Source organism: Parasteatoda tepidariorum, chromosome 5, assembly GCF_982258835.1.
Source record: "Parasteatoda tepidariorum strain Cologne lab strain chromosome 5, Ptep-v5.0, whole genome shotgun sequence".
NCBI classification, from domain to species: domain Eukaryota; kingdom Metazoa; phylum Arthropoda; class Arachnida; order Araneae; family Theridiidae; genus Parasteatoda; species Parasteatoda tepidariorum.
This window is the reverse complement of record NC_141759.1, coordinates 80,499,829-80,514,858: the sequence shown is the minus strand read 5'-3', so window position 1 is coordinate 80,514,858 and position 15,030 is coordinate 80,499,829. Positions and strand designations below refer to the sequence as shown.

The window sequence follows — 15,030 nt, the reverse complement described above, 5'->3', positions numbered from 1 at the left end:
AACTTACCGCATTCTGTACATTTTCTCTCTGTATTTGTCTTTAGTTTGTTGATATTTTAGAGACATCACATCTAGTTGCTGCTGTATAGACTCTAACTGTTCTTTCAAGTTTTCTGATTCCTCTTTTAACTTTTTCACTTGTTCATCAGATGCAGTATCCTAATGAAGCAAGCAATAGAATTTATCCTATTTTCAGGTATTATCAAAGATTAAAAATACTAATAGAAACGTTTTAATGACAGATACAATTGTTTCACAAAAAAAAATTATTTGTCAGTTTATTAAAAATATTAAAAAGAAACCAAGCAATATAATGTCATTGATTGCCTAATGGAAGCATTTTCTCGAGAGAAGCAATGAGATCAATTTAATGTTAATCTTTAAAAAAAGAAAAATACTAGAAATCATTAACATAAAATGTAAATCTTTTTATAAAATGAAAAATAAAATAAAATATACAAGAAAGAAGAGACCTTTCCTAATGAAAGAAATAATAAATTATATATTTTCTGGTATTATAAAATACTAATAGAAAAGTTTTAATAACAGATATAATTATTTCATGCAGAAACATTTATTAGTTTATTAAAAATATTAAGAAAAAAAAAACAAGCAATTTTACTCCATTGATTGCCTAATGCAAGAAGAGTATTTTCTCAAGAGAAACATTGAGATCAATATATCCTAAGCAGAATATAATGAAAAGGTATCAATCAATTAGTTAAGCATCGGATGAAGCTTGGTGAAAATAAACCAACTTTGTCAGCAATGAATCAGAAAAAAGCCAATGGTTGCTCAGGTGGTTTATAATTAGACTTTTTTTTCATTATATTTATACATAAAAGCAAAATTTTTAAACCCTTTTGTGAATGTCTAATTTACTTTTATGCATAGAAAAAGTCACAATACAATCCCTACTAAAAATATAAAATTAAAATTTTTAAAGTAGCAAACTAAATTGGATAGTTGGGGTGCTAAATGATTTCGAAAAGTGAGCCATTTTTTAAAACCGAGCATTCAAGAATTACATCAATGCAAAAAGTTATTTTGTCAATTAAAGTAGTTTTAATATTCAACAATTATTATTTATATAAAATGATTTGGACATAAACTGCATTAAACTTTTTTACCATTATTTTAATGGTTTAGATTTAATTTTTTCTAACTAAACAAAAATTTATTCTATTGAAAATAAATACTCATAGTACTTATGAAACACATCAGTGCAGCTTAAAAAATTTACATTAATTTTTTTAAAAATTTTTCTTTCCCAATCCAAATTTTAAATAACATTATTTGAATAAGGAATTCTTTCAATAAATTTGTCATAAATAAATCCTTAAAGGGACACAGGTTGTGCACCATTGTATAGATGCAGATTTTAAAATGTTTGTCAAGTGTTCAAGTTCAAATTTAATAACACAAAAAGCATGCACTTACTTGTAAGTTTGGCCTGTTGTCCAATAGTTTATTTATATTATTTTTGACACTCATAGATTCTTTGGTTGCTAATTGTTTAAAGAGAGATTCTCCTACAAAAATAAATCAAAATTTTACCTCAAAGCCAAAGACAATACTGCAATATCAATACTTTAACATCAAAGATTAAAATTAATAAATAAATAAGAAATAAACATAAATGAATAAAAGGGTAATAAACTTTAAAAAATGTGTAGCAATTATTGTATAGGTTAGGAGTTCTCAATATAATATTTGTAATGAGAAATTTATAATGACATTTAACATTTATGAGAAATCAAGCAATGGGCTATATACCCAGATCTGCGATCAATCCATTAAACATTGTGCTATAGCTTTGCAATTGTGATTGTACTAACACAAAAATTTGAGTTTAAAGTATGAATAAGTAAAAGGAAATTCTTTACTTCTTTAAAATAAGTAATGTTATAAGTTCAGACAATATTATATACAAAAAATAATTATAGCAAGAAAAATTGCAATGTTAAGATGAGAGAGGATTTTGCATTAGTTTTCAATAGTGAGTAAAACTAAACAAATGAAAATTATAACATCAGTGATCACATAAGAAAACAATGAGGAGCTAAATGCATCTTATTTAAGACACTGGAGAAAAAAAATTATAAAGATGTTAAGATTAGAAATAGGAAAACCATTTGCATGCTGAATAGGTTGAAAAGTCAATAAACTAAATGATGTGGCACTAAATTAATTTTTAATTTAAACACTGTAGAAAAAAAAAACTGAATGGAAAAGAAAAATTTATTCCAAATAAAAAAATTAAGAAAGCAAAAGGTATAAAAGTCAACATAAATAACAAATGTAGGCACTAAACTCTATTTTTGTAACTCTTTATAAAAATTGTGGAACAGCAGAAAAAGAAAGAGGTTTTCTGAAAGAAATAGAAAAAAAAAATTATGAACACAAGGACAATAAAATAAATAAAAAATAATTTTATCATAAAAATAATAAATAGGATATATAAATAGTCTTCTGCTCTAGTGCAGGATGAGCTTGAGTGAGATTCATGCATTCTATATTATAAAACATAAACATAAAATATAGGCAAGAATATTTTGATCCTAAGAAGCATCAATATGCAAATACAACTAAAGAAATGTTATGAGTCCCACTTACTTCTAGCTCGCGTTGCTTCCCGTCTGAGCTGATCTTCAAGTTCATCAAATTGAGCTAAAGATTCAGAAAGCTAAAAAACAGAAAAATACAGTGAAGAATTTAAAAATGACAATTCATGGTAATTAGACATTTGTCTTAGTCCAAAGCTTGTTCTTAAATGATGGCATGGATTTAATAAAAAGATTAATTCTAAAAAAGGGTTTTCATAACCAATAGATTAAAATAAAAAAATAAAGAATAAGAAGGGGGTTCTGATCAATAACAATAAAATGCAATCCTCTAGTCCTTTTAGGATATACTTTCAGTTCTTGCTTGAAAACGTTTAATTTAAATTTCACAAATAATTTAAATTTGTTTAAATATAAGGCACTACTTGAATACTGGACTGACTCCACTTTTAGTTTCTTTATAGATATAGAGCCTTAATAGAGTTTAAGCTGAAGGTTATCTCTAAAATTACTTTAAATGGATGGAAATTACTTCTATGAGCATGAAATTAAAATTAACTCTTTTCTGTTTTTATAATTGGAAAACAAATTTAAATAACATATTCAATAAGTGGAATTCACTATTCAAATAAGACCTTAAAACAAAAATGTTATAGAATTTGGGTAGATTTCAGATTTTTCGGACGAACCAGTACAGGACCATGGACACACACTTTGGAATAAAAACTATGCATTCCCAATGTTACACCATAACATTTTTTCTTGTCCCCTTTACTATTTTCAGCTTATTTGACATGGTATAACAAAATTATTGTATACAAGAAAGTTTTGCTCGTGTTTATTCTCACCTTAAAGGCTAAAGTTTCATTGTCTAGTTCTAATTGTTTGTTGGTGCGTTCCAATATGCGGACAGTCTCACACTGTTCCCGAACCTGCTTTTGTTGCTCTTGGCACACAGACTTCAGTCTATCTACCTCTTCTTTAAAAGATTTCATTTCTTTATCATGTGTGCCATCCTAGAACAGTAAGAGAACCATTATTTTTTTTGGATTAAATTTTTTTTAAGTACAATAAAAAATAAACTCAATTATTAATATTTATTTACATAACAAAATAAATACAATGCAAAAATTATGCTGGAAGATTCTTTACACTTTAGATAACAGAAATAATTATTTCAAGGAATTATGCTTTTTTGTAACAAAAAATTGACAAGCTCTTTCAACGGGGAAAATGACTGAAATTAAAATAACTTATTAAAAACCCTTTTTCAGTAGATAGAAATGAAATGAAATAAATTCTGTTCAAAATTAAAATTTATCAGAATCAATAAATTTAGCATGTTTTACAATAACCAAGTATTAAAGAAATAAGCTCTTAAGCTCAATTAGGCTAACAATAAACATTTATTATCATCTTATTTTTTGCAGTTTACATCTTATTTTAATGCAGTTTGAACATTAATGGCAGGTTCAGATCAGCCCAATTTCAGATCAATGGACTCCAGCTTGAATGAAAAGAAAATGCGGCTTGTACACAATGCTAATCATATTGTCAGAATTATGCTATTGGTCACATAATTATGGAGCTTCAAGCTCTATGACCCAAAAGGGATTTTTACAAAGGCTTCACATTTACATTTAGTTTAATAATAAAAAATTGAGCAAAATACTCTCAGCCGCTTAAAAAGTGACACATTAAGTGTAACGTAGATAATTTAACACCTTTAAGTGGATTTGATGTACTTTAATATAAAATAAAGCTCTTCAATCGTGACTTAAATAATTCATTAAATATGCTGTATAACTATAGAAAACAAGTTTTAAAAAAAATGATTATGAAAAAGCATTATTAAAGCAAATACCTGATAAAATGCTTACCTAAAAAATTAAAATAGCATATTATAAATAAGAATAAAATAAAAAAATATATTGAAAATCAAAGCTATGAATTTTACGATTCAAAATTAGTCAGATAAACAAAAACCTGATTATATAAAATTCACTGAGTACAGCAATTTGAATGAAATGATTGAAGGCATAAAAGCAGATTAAAACAACTATTTACTGATATAAAAAATATTTCTTAAAAAAATAAATAAATGAAATAAAGCATATTTCTCTTAAATATTGCATATGTCTTCAAATTAATTTTTATACTTAGCTCTATATTATTGAAGACAAACTCTAATTATAAATCATTTAAAAGGGTTTTCTTTTTTTTGCTCTTTTTCATTATTTTAACATATTATAGATAAATTCGAATCAATTAGAACAATAAAAGATCATTAAAATAATTTAGTCAAAATTTCATTTCTGTTTTCAATTTGGCAAAACCATAATACATATATAACTAGAAAACAACATTATACTAAGAGTTCAAAACATTCACCAACTTTTTAACACATAATTTTATTCACAGACTTAACACTAACAAGAAAACACTCAACAATATTTAAGGAACTTTCTTCTTGGATAAATTCCATTACTTAGCAATCATGGGGGTAAAAATCTGGTATTAATCATGGGGGTAAAATCAAAGAATTTTATCACACTCTTTAGTTGCCTTCTAATGGCAGTAGTTTTCATTTCAACATTTTTCCTATACACATCTGAGTATTCCCTAGAGAAAAGTATTAGAATATGTCTGAACAATTGGGGATTATAGATGACAGCAAATTGAATTTAAAAAAAATTAAAGGATAATTGTCAGGAAATTAGAAAAACACATAAAAAATAACAAAACACAGTGGTATGAAATGCCTGAAAAATTAAATATTACCAAAATATGCTGAACCCATGGCACTGAAGAAGTATCTTTTTCCTGTTGCTTGGCAACATGAGTGACTAGTTCTTGAAGCTTAATTGGAAGAGAAAAAAAATGAATAAAGTTTAAAGAATATAATTGTCTTAATTTGAAAATATTTTAAGTAATATATAAACAGTTATAAATACAACAAAGGTTTAAATAAGAAAAAAATATATATGACGAATGTTCATTAATCTTATAATGCTGGTTCCTAATGTAATCATGCTCAAAATGTGGTAAACCAAATCTTCATTTAGATAAAAAAATTTATAAATATGAAGAAAAACAAATATAAAGGAAAATACATCAATACAGATCTAAATAAACCAAACGGAAGGAGAGAGAAAATAGCAACAGCTATAGATAATCAATTTAATTTACTTTTAAATCAAGTAATGTTAATGAAAACTACAGTAAGTTTAATAAAAGTTTCACTACAATTTAATTTTATATTTACATTTACACCAAAAACAAGAAAAATCTTATATCTTTATAAATAGGCCTAAGACCGAAAAAAAAAAGAAAAGTAAAATAGGAAAAAGATGAGAGACAAAAATAGAATTAAAAATAAATACATTTTAAAAGTAATCAGTAAGATTATTTGACGGGAATAAAATTTATAAAAAAAAATACTTTTGATTATTAGCTGCTTCAAAATTTTGAATTTAATAATTCTGAATAAAATTTCACAGCATAAATTTTTTCTCATAACAGGAGGATCAAGAGAGGAACAAGTCAGAAAATGCAGTGTTTAAAAAAGTTCTCATAATAATGGAATTTCACAGACGTAAAATTTTAATTAAATAAGAATAAATTGCGACATAAAAATTAAACACCTATTATAAATATGAATGGTTTTGATGGCTAAACTGATCTTGGAAAACATAGTTTCATGGTCACAACAAATTTAACTTTGCAAAATATTAATAGTGATTGACTTCTAATAAGTATATTTGTATGTTACCACCAAAATATGCATCACCTAATAATGTGCAGATTAACTAGAGAATCCATTAAGTAAGGAAATACAATAGTTTTCCTTACTTCAGGGGTGCAGAAAATGTCTGACTTTGTAAACGAAGTGAGGGAAAACTCAGGTAGTTCTGTGGAAGTTTTGTGTTTAATTTTTTTTTAAAAAAAAGGGGTTGAAAACTTTTTTTTATTGTAAAAAATGCTTTCATTTTACATTTTTTTTATTTATTCAAGAATTGCAAAAATTAAAATACAGTACAGAACCCGTTATCCGGAAATCAGAATTCGATGAATTTTCCCGCCATTTTTAAAAGAAAAAAATTTTTTTTTCCTCAGAAGATTTTAGGATTTTTCTTTCTTTTTTGAAAGATTTTTACTTTACCATCATTTTGGAAATAATCATTAGTGTATTACTTCATTGTTTTTTCTTCTTTTGAAGATTATTTCCCAAATTTGTTTTTTTTTTTTAGTTGGGTTTAACAATAAAAAAAACGGCTTTTTGTAGCGATTCAGAAAACCGGAAAAATCAGTTATCCGGAATAGCGATGGTCCCGATCGTTCCGGATAATCAGTTCCCTACTGTAATTATTTTTCTTAGAAAAAGTAATCAAAAATTTTTAATAATATATAAACTTTGCTTTCTAAAAAAGATATTGTAACTTAATAAAAAAAATATATTGTAATTATAAAAGAAATTAAAAAATAATTATAATAATAATTGTTCTGAGAAATTATTAGGGCTTTGAGAATTTTCCGCATCCCTGATTCATTATACCTAACTTATGTGTACATTAATGGCTTTGTATTGTTAAAGTACAAATGTTTTGATTCTTTGCATCATAATATTTTAAATTATTGATTCAATCAACCAATTATTTTTTGCTTGTTAGATTGAATTAGTTTTATTCTTTAAACATTGAAAATAAATAATAAAGTTAATTTTCTCCATGATAATATTTAAAACTGCTTGATTCTTTCTACAATAGTTTTTCATTTCATTAATGATTGATCCTTACAAATTATTTGCTGATATTTTGATGGCATTAACTATATTCTATAGGTATAGAAAAATAAATAACATTAAATAAATTCAGAAACATTGCAATTATTCCAGCCAAGATCTTATTTGTAGTTGTATTAATACAATGAGAGTCTAATACTCAGGAGTGATTGTGAGCCCAAGTCAAAATTCCGGAAAATTTCCCGAGCTTAAAAAAAAAAAAATTCAATTGAAAAAAATTTAAACTAGGTTTTTTTAGGAGAAGTAATTAAAATTTACAAATATGTCTTACTTTCTTGAGTTTATGATTATAACTATTTACTGATAAAAAATGTATCTGGCTCTCCCTTACAAACAAAATAAATTGTGTTTTTAAGTTCCACTTTTGAAAATTTGATTTCCGGAAACTTCTGTGATCAATGATTTTTTGAAACGTCTGGACCTTCGATCTCCGGAAACTTCCAGATCACTGTTAGCGAAAAATCCGGAAATCCGGATTTTTTCCGGAGCACAATCAGCCCTGAATACTTAATGTATGAATTATCTAGGCAATAAGAGAAATTAAATAATTTTTGACACTTTAAAAGATCACTCTAGTTAAAATGCACATTGCCTCAAATAACTGACTTTTGTACATCAGCAGGGACATAAATATTTTTTTTTAATAAGATTTAGGTAAGATTAAATATAAAAACTGAACTAATAGCTAAATTTAAATGGACCGCTTAAACACAATAAATGTAAACAAAGCAAAACTGCATAAATATCAATCTCAACCTTTTGACTAAGTTTACTAAGCTCTGTATTCAAGCGGTCATTTTCAGCAGTCAGTCGCTGAAGTTCATCTTCATGCACCTGCTTCAGCTGTTCTTTGACATGCTTCATGGCCTCTTGCTGGTTTCTGATTTCTTCCTCATATTCATCCCTTCAAAAACAAAAAAAAAGTAATGAGACATGTTTATTATGAAATAATAACAACTATTATAATGTGAACAACATAGAAGCCGCCTACTCCATCAAAAAAGTATACAATTAATAATATACTCCCTCAAAAAAGTATACAGTTAATAATAATCATTAATTGACTGGTAAAATTATAGTGAAAGTTTGTAATAATTTTTCACATAAAATCAATAAAATTTTAGTAAAGCATTCTATATTAAAAATTAGGAAAAAAGAAACTTGTACAAAAATTTAATATAACAAGTATTAGATGTTGTTAGAAAACTCAGTCCTGTAAAAAGAAAGGAACAGATGAAATGAGAGAGCAAAACTAAACATTAAAAAAAATGTCAAGATAAAAACTATAAAATTAAAAATCAGACTGTCAACTGGCACAAAATGAATTTTAAAAAATGCAAAAATTACCATAAGAAAAGGTAAAAAAAAAAATTTGTTACATTAAAAGAAATCCCTTTAATAAGCTTTGACAAACCACACATTATATAATAGTAAAATTTGAAATGCTGAGGAATTAATTGAAATAAGCTACAAGATTCAAAGAAAATCTTCGATAATTAGAACAGATAAATAAGCATAGCTTAAAGATTTAAATTAATCTGGAAATTGAAACAATTTATATATACTGTAAAAAATAAAGACATTTTTTTTAACAGAGAAAGCAAAAAACTAATATAATTTAACTGAATTAAAACAAAAGCCTGGGTGCCAGAACCAGATTTAGAAATCTGGGTCTGTAAACACAAACTGTCTGGGGTCCTCACTTATCATACTTAAAACCAAATTTATTTGTTTAGATAAAATATGCTTCGAAATTATATATATTAGTAAATTATTACATATATGAGCTTATATTGATTTAAATTTCTATTGGCAAGCTATTCTTAAGAAAGAAAGAAAATAAAATTGAGGGGCTCCAGGCTAGGTCCTCTTGCGTTCCCTGATAAGTCAGGAACTGCAGAAGTGTGGAAAAGTTTAATAGAAAAGACAAGTCACATCAAAATATACAAATAAAAATACTATAAATAAAATGTAAACAAACAACTAACTTCTGCCTTTCAAGTATCCTTTGAATATAAGGAGAACTCAGTTTTAAGCAGTCTGGAAGATTGGACGAAATGCGAATCAGTTGCTCACACTTTCTACGTAAAACCATTTCTTGTTCTAATTTGGTTTGCAAACGAGTCCTTAAATCTAATAAATAGGCAAATTTTTCTATAACACTAAGTTCTAAAATTTCAGAAAGTCCTTCCTCTTGAATCATGCGGCCGATTTCCTCACTGACCATTCGTCCAGAATTCTGTCCAGTAAAGTTGAGCTGTTCATGAAATATTTTATTCTCTTCTTCCAGGCGGGATACTTTAACCTCCCAAGCATTGCACATCTGTTCCATGCAGCTACGGATCTCCTTTTAAAAAAAAAAAATACATTTCTTAGGTAAACCCAGCATGATAAATATTATAAGTTTTGGAGGGGAAAATTGATTTTATTACCATGAAGTAAATTTAAACTATCATAGCTCCTAACATTTATTACATAAGATATGGATATTAAAATAAAACATAAACTCAACTTCTGTTAATGATGAAAAACTTTTAGTAACATATGTTTCATACTGAGTATTGATTAATCAAAAAGTTCTCCATTACTTTATTTATTATAACAATATGTAAGAAAATTTAAACTTACTTTGAAAACATAGGATTTTAAAATGGTTGATGAGAAAAAATTTAGAGTTAAAAAAAAATTTAAAGCACAGAAAATTGTATACAGGAGGCAACAGATCAACAAAATAACTTAGAGCAATATAATGATAAACCACAAATTAAAATTGCAGTAAGATGTTTTTGTGTATTATTCTATGTATGTGTTATCTTTACATACTAGTGGAGTGTTATCTAGAGGCGTTCCAAAGAACTTTTAGAGTACTTATCTGGAAACAATACCAAGGAACATTTTAATTTTAAAAAAATTATGCTTTAAGATAATGCTAGATTGCTCAAAGTCCTTCATTTATAGTCAGTGCAATTACAGTATACACATAAAATGTAATGTCTGAACTAAGTTCCCGATCTTTATTTTTTTATTCTAAACACGTTACAAAATTCCTTTATTTGCAAATGCTATATTTACAACTTTAAATACATAAAAATTTTAAAAACAAAATTCAGTAATTTGAATAATTATCGTTAAATCTACTCTTTGCTATGTTTTAGTAAATTTTAAAAATTTTCAATTTTTTAAAAAATTAAATACTGTGCATCATAGACATTATTATGCATAACATATTCAGCAGCAACTTCAATTCAACATACATCACATTTTTTCTGCATGTTGCACTAAAGATAATGTTCCAATATAGCATTGAAACCTGTATGCAATATTAACAAATGAAATATATTGATTTGTGAATTTTAACATTAGCTTTTTATCTTTATTATCATATTAATTTTATGGTGGTTTTTAAAGGTTTTGAGCACTTTTTGACACTTATCATGCCAAAAAAACTAGTTTTTGACACCATAAACCCAACCCTGTTAGTAAGTAATAATCCAAGATATACCTCCAATTCATCAGACTGTCTCCTACTGAGCTTGTCCAACTGATGTCGAAGAGATATGCAATTTGTTTCTGCATCCACCAGCCACCGCCATACGTAAAGAAGCTTACTGTCATCTGGGAGGTTTGTGTCGAGGCCCTCTTCTCGGAAGCGTTGTAGAATTTCATCCCATTCATCTTCATTCTGAAAACGTTAATAGAAATTCATAATATGAGATAACAGAAATATTAAATATATAGAATAGAACAAGGACGAAAGACAAAATAGATTAAAAATTTCAGATTTTTTCAAAGGAAACATATTTTTTTTTTTTACTGTTTAAGAAGCTTTTATTTACTTCATAACTGATATCAGGGGTCTGTCTAGGTTTCTCTGAGAGGTACCTACCTATTTTGTGAAAATTTAGACATAATTTGTGAAAATTAAAAATTATATTAAAAACCAGCACAAAAAATATGGATTTATCGTTTCCTATGTGATACAAAAATAAAATTTTAAGAAAAAGTATTTTGTGAAACTACCGTTTTTCCCAACGTTGAATTTGTGAAGGTACCGCTAAATGGTAGTAAATTTGGCCTGGACAGAACCCTGGGTATACTATCAAAAAATTTGCAAAATAGGTTTTATTGTGTATGTTATGGTTTAACATTTTCAAAACTCCTAATCTTACCGAAAATTGGTAAAATATTTCAAATGGAATTGAAATAAGAGTAGAAACAATACAAATTTTACACCAACAACACAAATTTTAAATATTTATTAATTTTATAATCATTGACTTGAAACATATTCTTAACATAAAGAGTTTCTATCTAATAAGTTAGAAAAAAAAATTAATTAAAAAAAAAAAAAAACTGAATTTGGAACATGACTAAATCAATAAAATGCTTCAATTATGTTTAACAAAGCATTAAATAAATTTTACTGCTTATTAATTTTTTTATAAAAAGTTTAGAGTTTTTAAATAGTAAAGAATGAAAAATGAAGGAGAAGGAAAAACAAGAAGAAAACAAATTTATAACTTCCTAAATTAATATTAATTTCATGCAGCACGCTAGTCCAATAAAGTTATTTATCGAGTTGAGAAATTCATTATATTTATTAGTTTTAAGAAACTAAGGCTATTTTTGGACATATATTTTAACATTTAATACAATATCTTATTTTACAGTATTCATATGAAGTAAATAATTAATAAATTTATAAACCATTATAATTGAAATAATTGTAGTAAAATAATTTTTCAATCAAAATATCTTGTATGTTCACAGAAGTCCATTTAAAAAAAATATTAACATTACTCCTAATATTACAATAATTCTCAAGGTTCTAAAACACTCTCAGTAAAAGCTGTGAAAAATAAAGGTTACAAAATGTTTTATGTTCTAGCTCTTTTTTTTAAATTTTTTTGATAATGATGAAATTGTGCAGTTAATTTTTCCTTAAAAGACTAAGGACGATTTTGAATAAAATACATTAATAATGTTCATTAATAAGTACTCTTTTTCAAGCATATATTTTAATAATATAGTTCATTATAACATTATTTAGTATATTAGAATGACATAATTATAGTAAAATACTCCTACTTAATGCATTGTACAAACAATTTCCATTAAATCTGTAAGTGCAGCATAAACAGCAAAAATATCAATTTTGAATAAAATACCTTAATAATGTTCATTAATAAGTACTCTTTTTCAAGCATATATTTTAATAATATAGTTCATTATAACATTATTTAGTATATTAGAATGACATAATTATAGTAAAATACTCCTACTTAATGCATTATACAAACAATTTCCATTAAATCTGTAAGTGCAGCATAAACAGCAAAAATATCAACAAAAAAGATCTAATATAAAACAATGATAAACCGCATTTATTGTTTTAAAAGAGAACAAATAATGGGGTAGGCATCGATTTTAATTCATTTCTAATAATAATGTTTTTCACAATAGTGATTGCTACTAAATATTTATTATGAGACATAGTTAATTAACAATTGAAATTTGTTTTTAAAAATAGAAGTGAAACTTAAAACAAGAAATCTATCAAATCAATTTCCTCACTAATTTAATACCATTCGTATTGTTTCACAAGCTAAAAAATTAGTAAATGGACGCCTAAAAAAATAAAATTTAATCATTATTCTTTCTCATGTTATAGTTATTTTAAGAGCAAGCCTAATATATTAACACATAGCCTATGAATTCATTGACCACTAGCAAAATTTAATAATAGGATATATGTATTATGAAAAATATAATACAATTGAATTATAAAATATATAATTTAATTTTAATTATGTTAAAAAATTGCTTTAACTAATAAATATATCTGGCATGTTATTAAAATAAGTGTAGGATAACATAAATTTAATACCATTCGTTTTATTAACTTGCTTCACAATAAGCAAAATAAATAAAGAATAAATGGACGCTTTAAAAAAAAAGAATATAATTATCATTCTTTCTCATGTTCAATTTCATATACATATTTTAAAAACAAACCTAAAATGTATTAACAGTCTAAGAATTCATTAACCACTAGAAAAGATTAATAATAGGATATAAAAATTATAATAGAATTTTAATAATGTTAAAAAAAATTACTTTAACTAACAAATATATCTGGCATGTTATCACACAAAATATAAGTGTAGGATAACATAAATTTAATACCATTTGTTTTATTAACTTGTTTCAGAATAAGCAAAATAAGTAAATAAAGAATAAATGGACTCTTTAAAATAAGAATATACTTATCATGTTCAATTTCATACATGCATTTTAGAAACAAACCTAAAATATATTAACAGTCAGGATTCATTAACCACTAGAGAACTTAATAATAGGATATAAAAATTATAATAGAATTTTAATAATGTTAAAAAATTGCTTTAACTAACAAATATATCTGGCATGTTATCACACAAAATATAAGTGTAGGATAACATAAATTTAATACCATTTGTTTTATTAACTTGTTTCAGAATAAGCAAAATAAGTAAATAAAGAATAAATGGACTCTTTAAAATAAGAATATACTTATCATGTTCAATTTCATACATGCATTTTAGAAACAAACCTAAAATATATTAACAGTCAGGATTCATTAACCACTAGAGAACTAAATAATAGGATATAAAAATTATAATAGAATTTTAATAATGTTAAAAAAATTGCTTTAACTAATAAATATACCTGGCATGTTATCACGCAAAATATAAGTGTAAGATAACATAAATTTAATACCATTCGTTTTACTAACTTGTTTCAGAATAAGCAAAATAAATAAATAAAGAATAAATGGACTCTTTAAAAAAAGAATATACTCATCATGTTCAATTTTATATATGTATTTTAAAAACAAACCCAAAATATATTAACAGTCTAAGGATTCATTAACCACTAGAAAAGCTTAAGAATAGGATATAAAAATTATAATAGAATTTTAATAATGTTAAAAAATTGCTTTAACTAACAAATATATATGGCATGTTAATAAAATATAAGTGTAGGATAACATAAAGTTAGTAGGACCATTCGTTTTATTAGCTTGTTTATCAATTAGCAAAATAAATAAAGAATAAATGGACGCTTTATAAAAAGAATATAATCATCATTCTTTCTCATGTTCAATTTCATATAAGTATTTTAAAAACAAACCTAAAATACATTAACAGTCAAAGGATTCATTAAACACTAGAAAAGCTTAATAATAGGATATAAAAATTATAATAGAATTTTTACATTGTTAAAAAAATTGCTTTAACTAATAAATATATCTTGCATATGATCAAAATATATATGCAAGATGATGTAGTATTTATAAACCAATAAATATAAAAAGCAAAAAATTCGAAATTTCCAAACACAGCAGTCATTTGTTTGTTAATTGGAAATACTTAGTTTATTAATGCTTGCCATACATTCTAACTATACATAACGAAAAATATAGTAGATTATACAAATATAGTACAATATTTTAAAATCAATAATAACATATTTTTGCGCAAGCCAGCAATTAAAAATATATGCGTATGTTCGGAATAGTTAATATTAAAAATTGAAGATTAAGTTCAAAGCATTTCGGAAATGTACAGCATTAAATTAATATTAATGGAAGATGTGGATGCAAAAGAAAGGTAGGGGAGCGGA

At 25.3% G+C, this 15,030-nt stretch overlaps 1 protein-coding gene across 3 annotated transcripts in view; it reads right to left on the bottom strand.

The window, feature by feature from the left end:
- Positions 1 to 15,030, bottom strand: part of LOC107457206 (uncharacterized) — a 35,861-nt gene that overhangs the window by 7,586 nt on the left and 13,245 nt on the right. For all 3 annotated transcript variants that reach the window (XM_016075306.5, XM_043052590.3, XM_016075307.5), the window contains exons 2-9: positions 10,868 to 11,047; positions 9,354 to 9,712; positions 8,122 to 8,269; positions 5,346 to 5,423; positions 3,413 to 3,580; positions 2,617 to 2,686; positions 1,441 to 1,532; positions 8 to 159 (exon numbers count right to left, since the gene is read on the bottom strand). In XM_016075306.5, the coding sequence (XP_015930792.1) occupies positions 8 to 159; positions 1,441 to 1,532; positions 2,617 to 2,686; positions 3,413 to 3,580; positions 5,346 to 5,423; positions 8,122 to 8,269; positions 9,354 to 9,712; positions 10,868 to 11,047 (1,247 nt within the window). The remainder of the gene's footprint in view (positions 1 to 7; positions 160 to 1,440; positions 1,533 to 2,616; positions 2,687 to 3,412; positions 3,581 to 5,345; positions 5,424 to 8,121; positions 8,270 to 9,353; positions 9,713 to 10,867; positions 11,048 to 15,030) is intronic.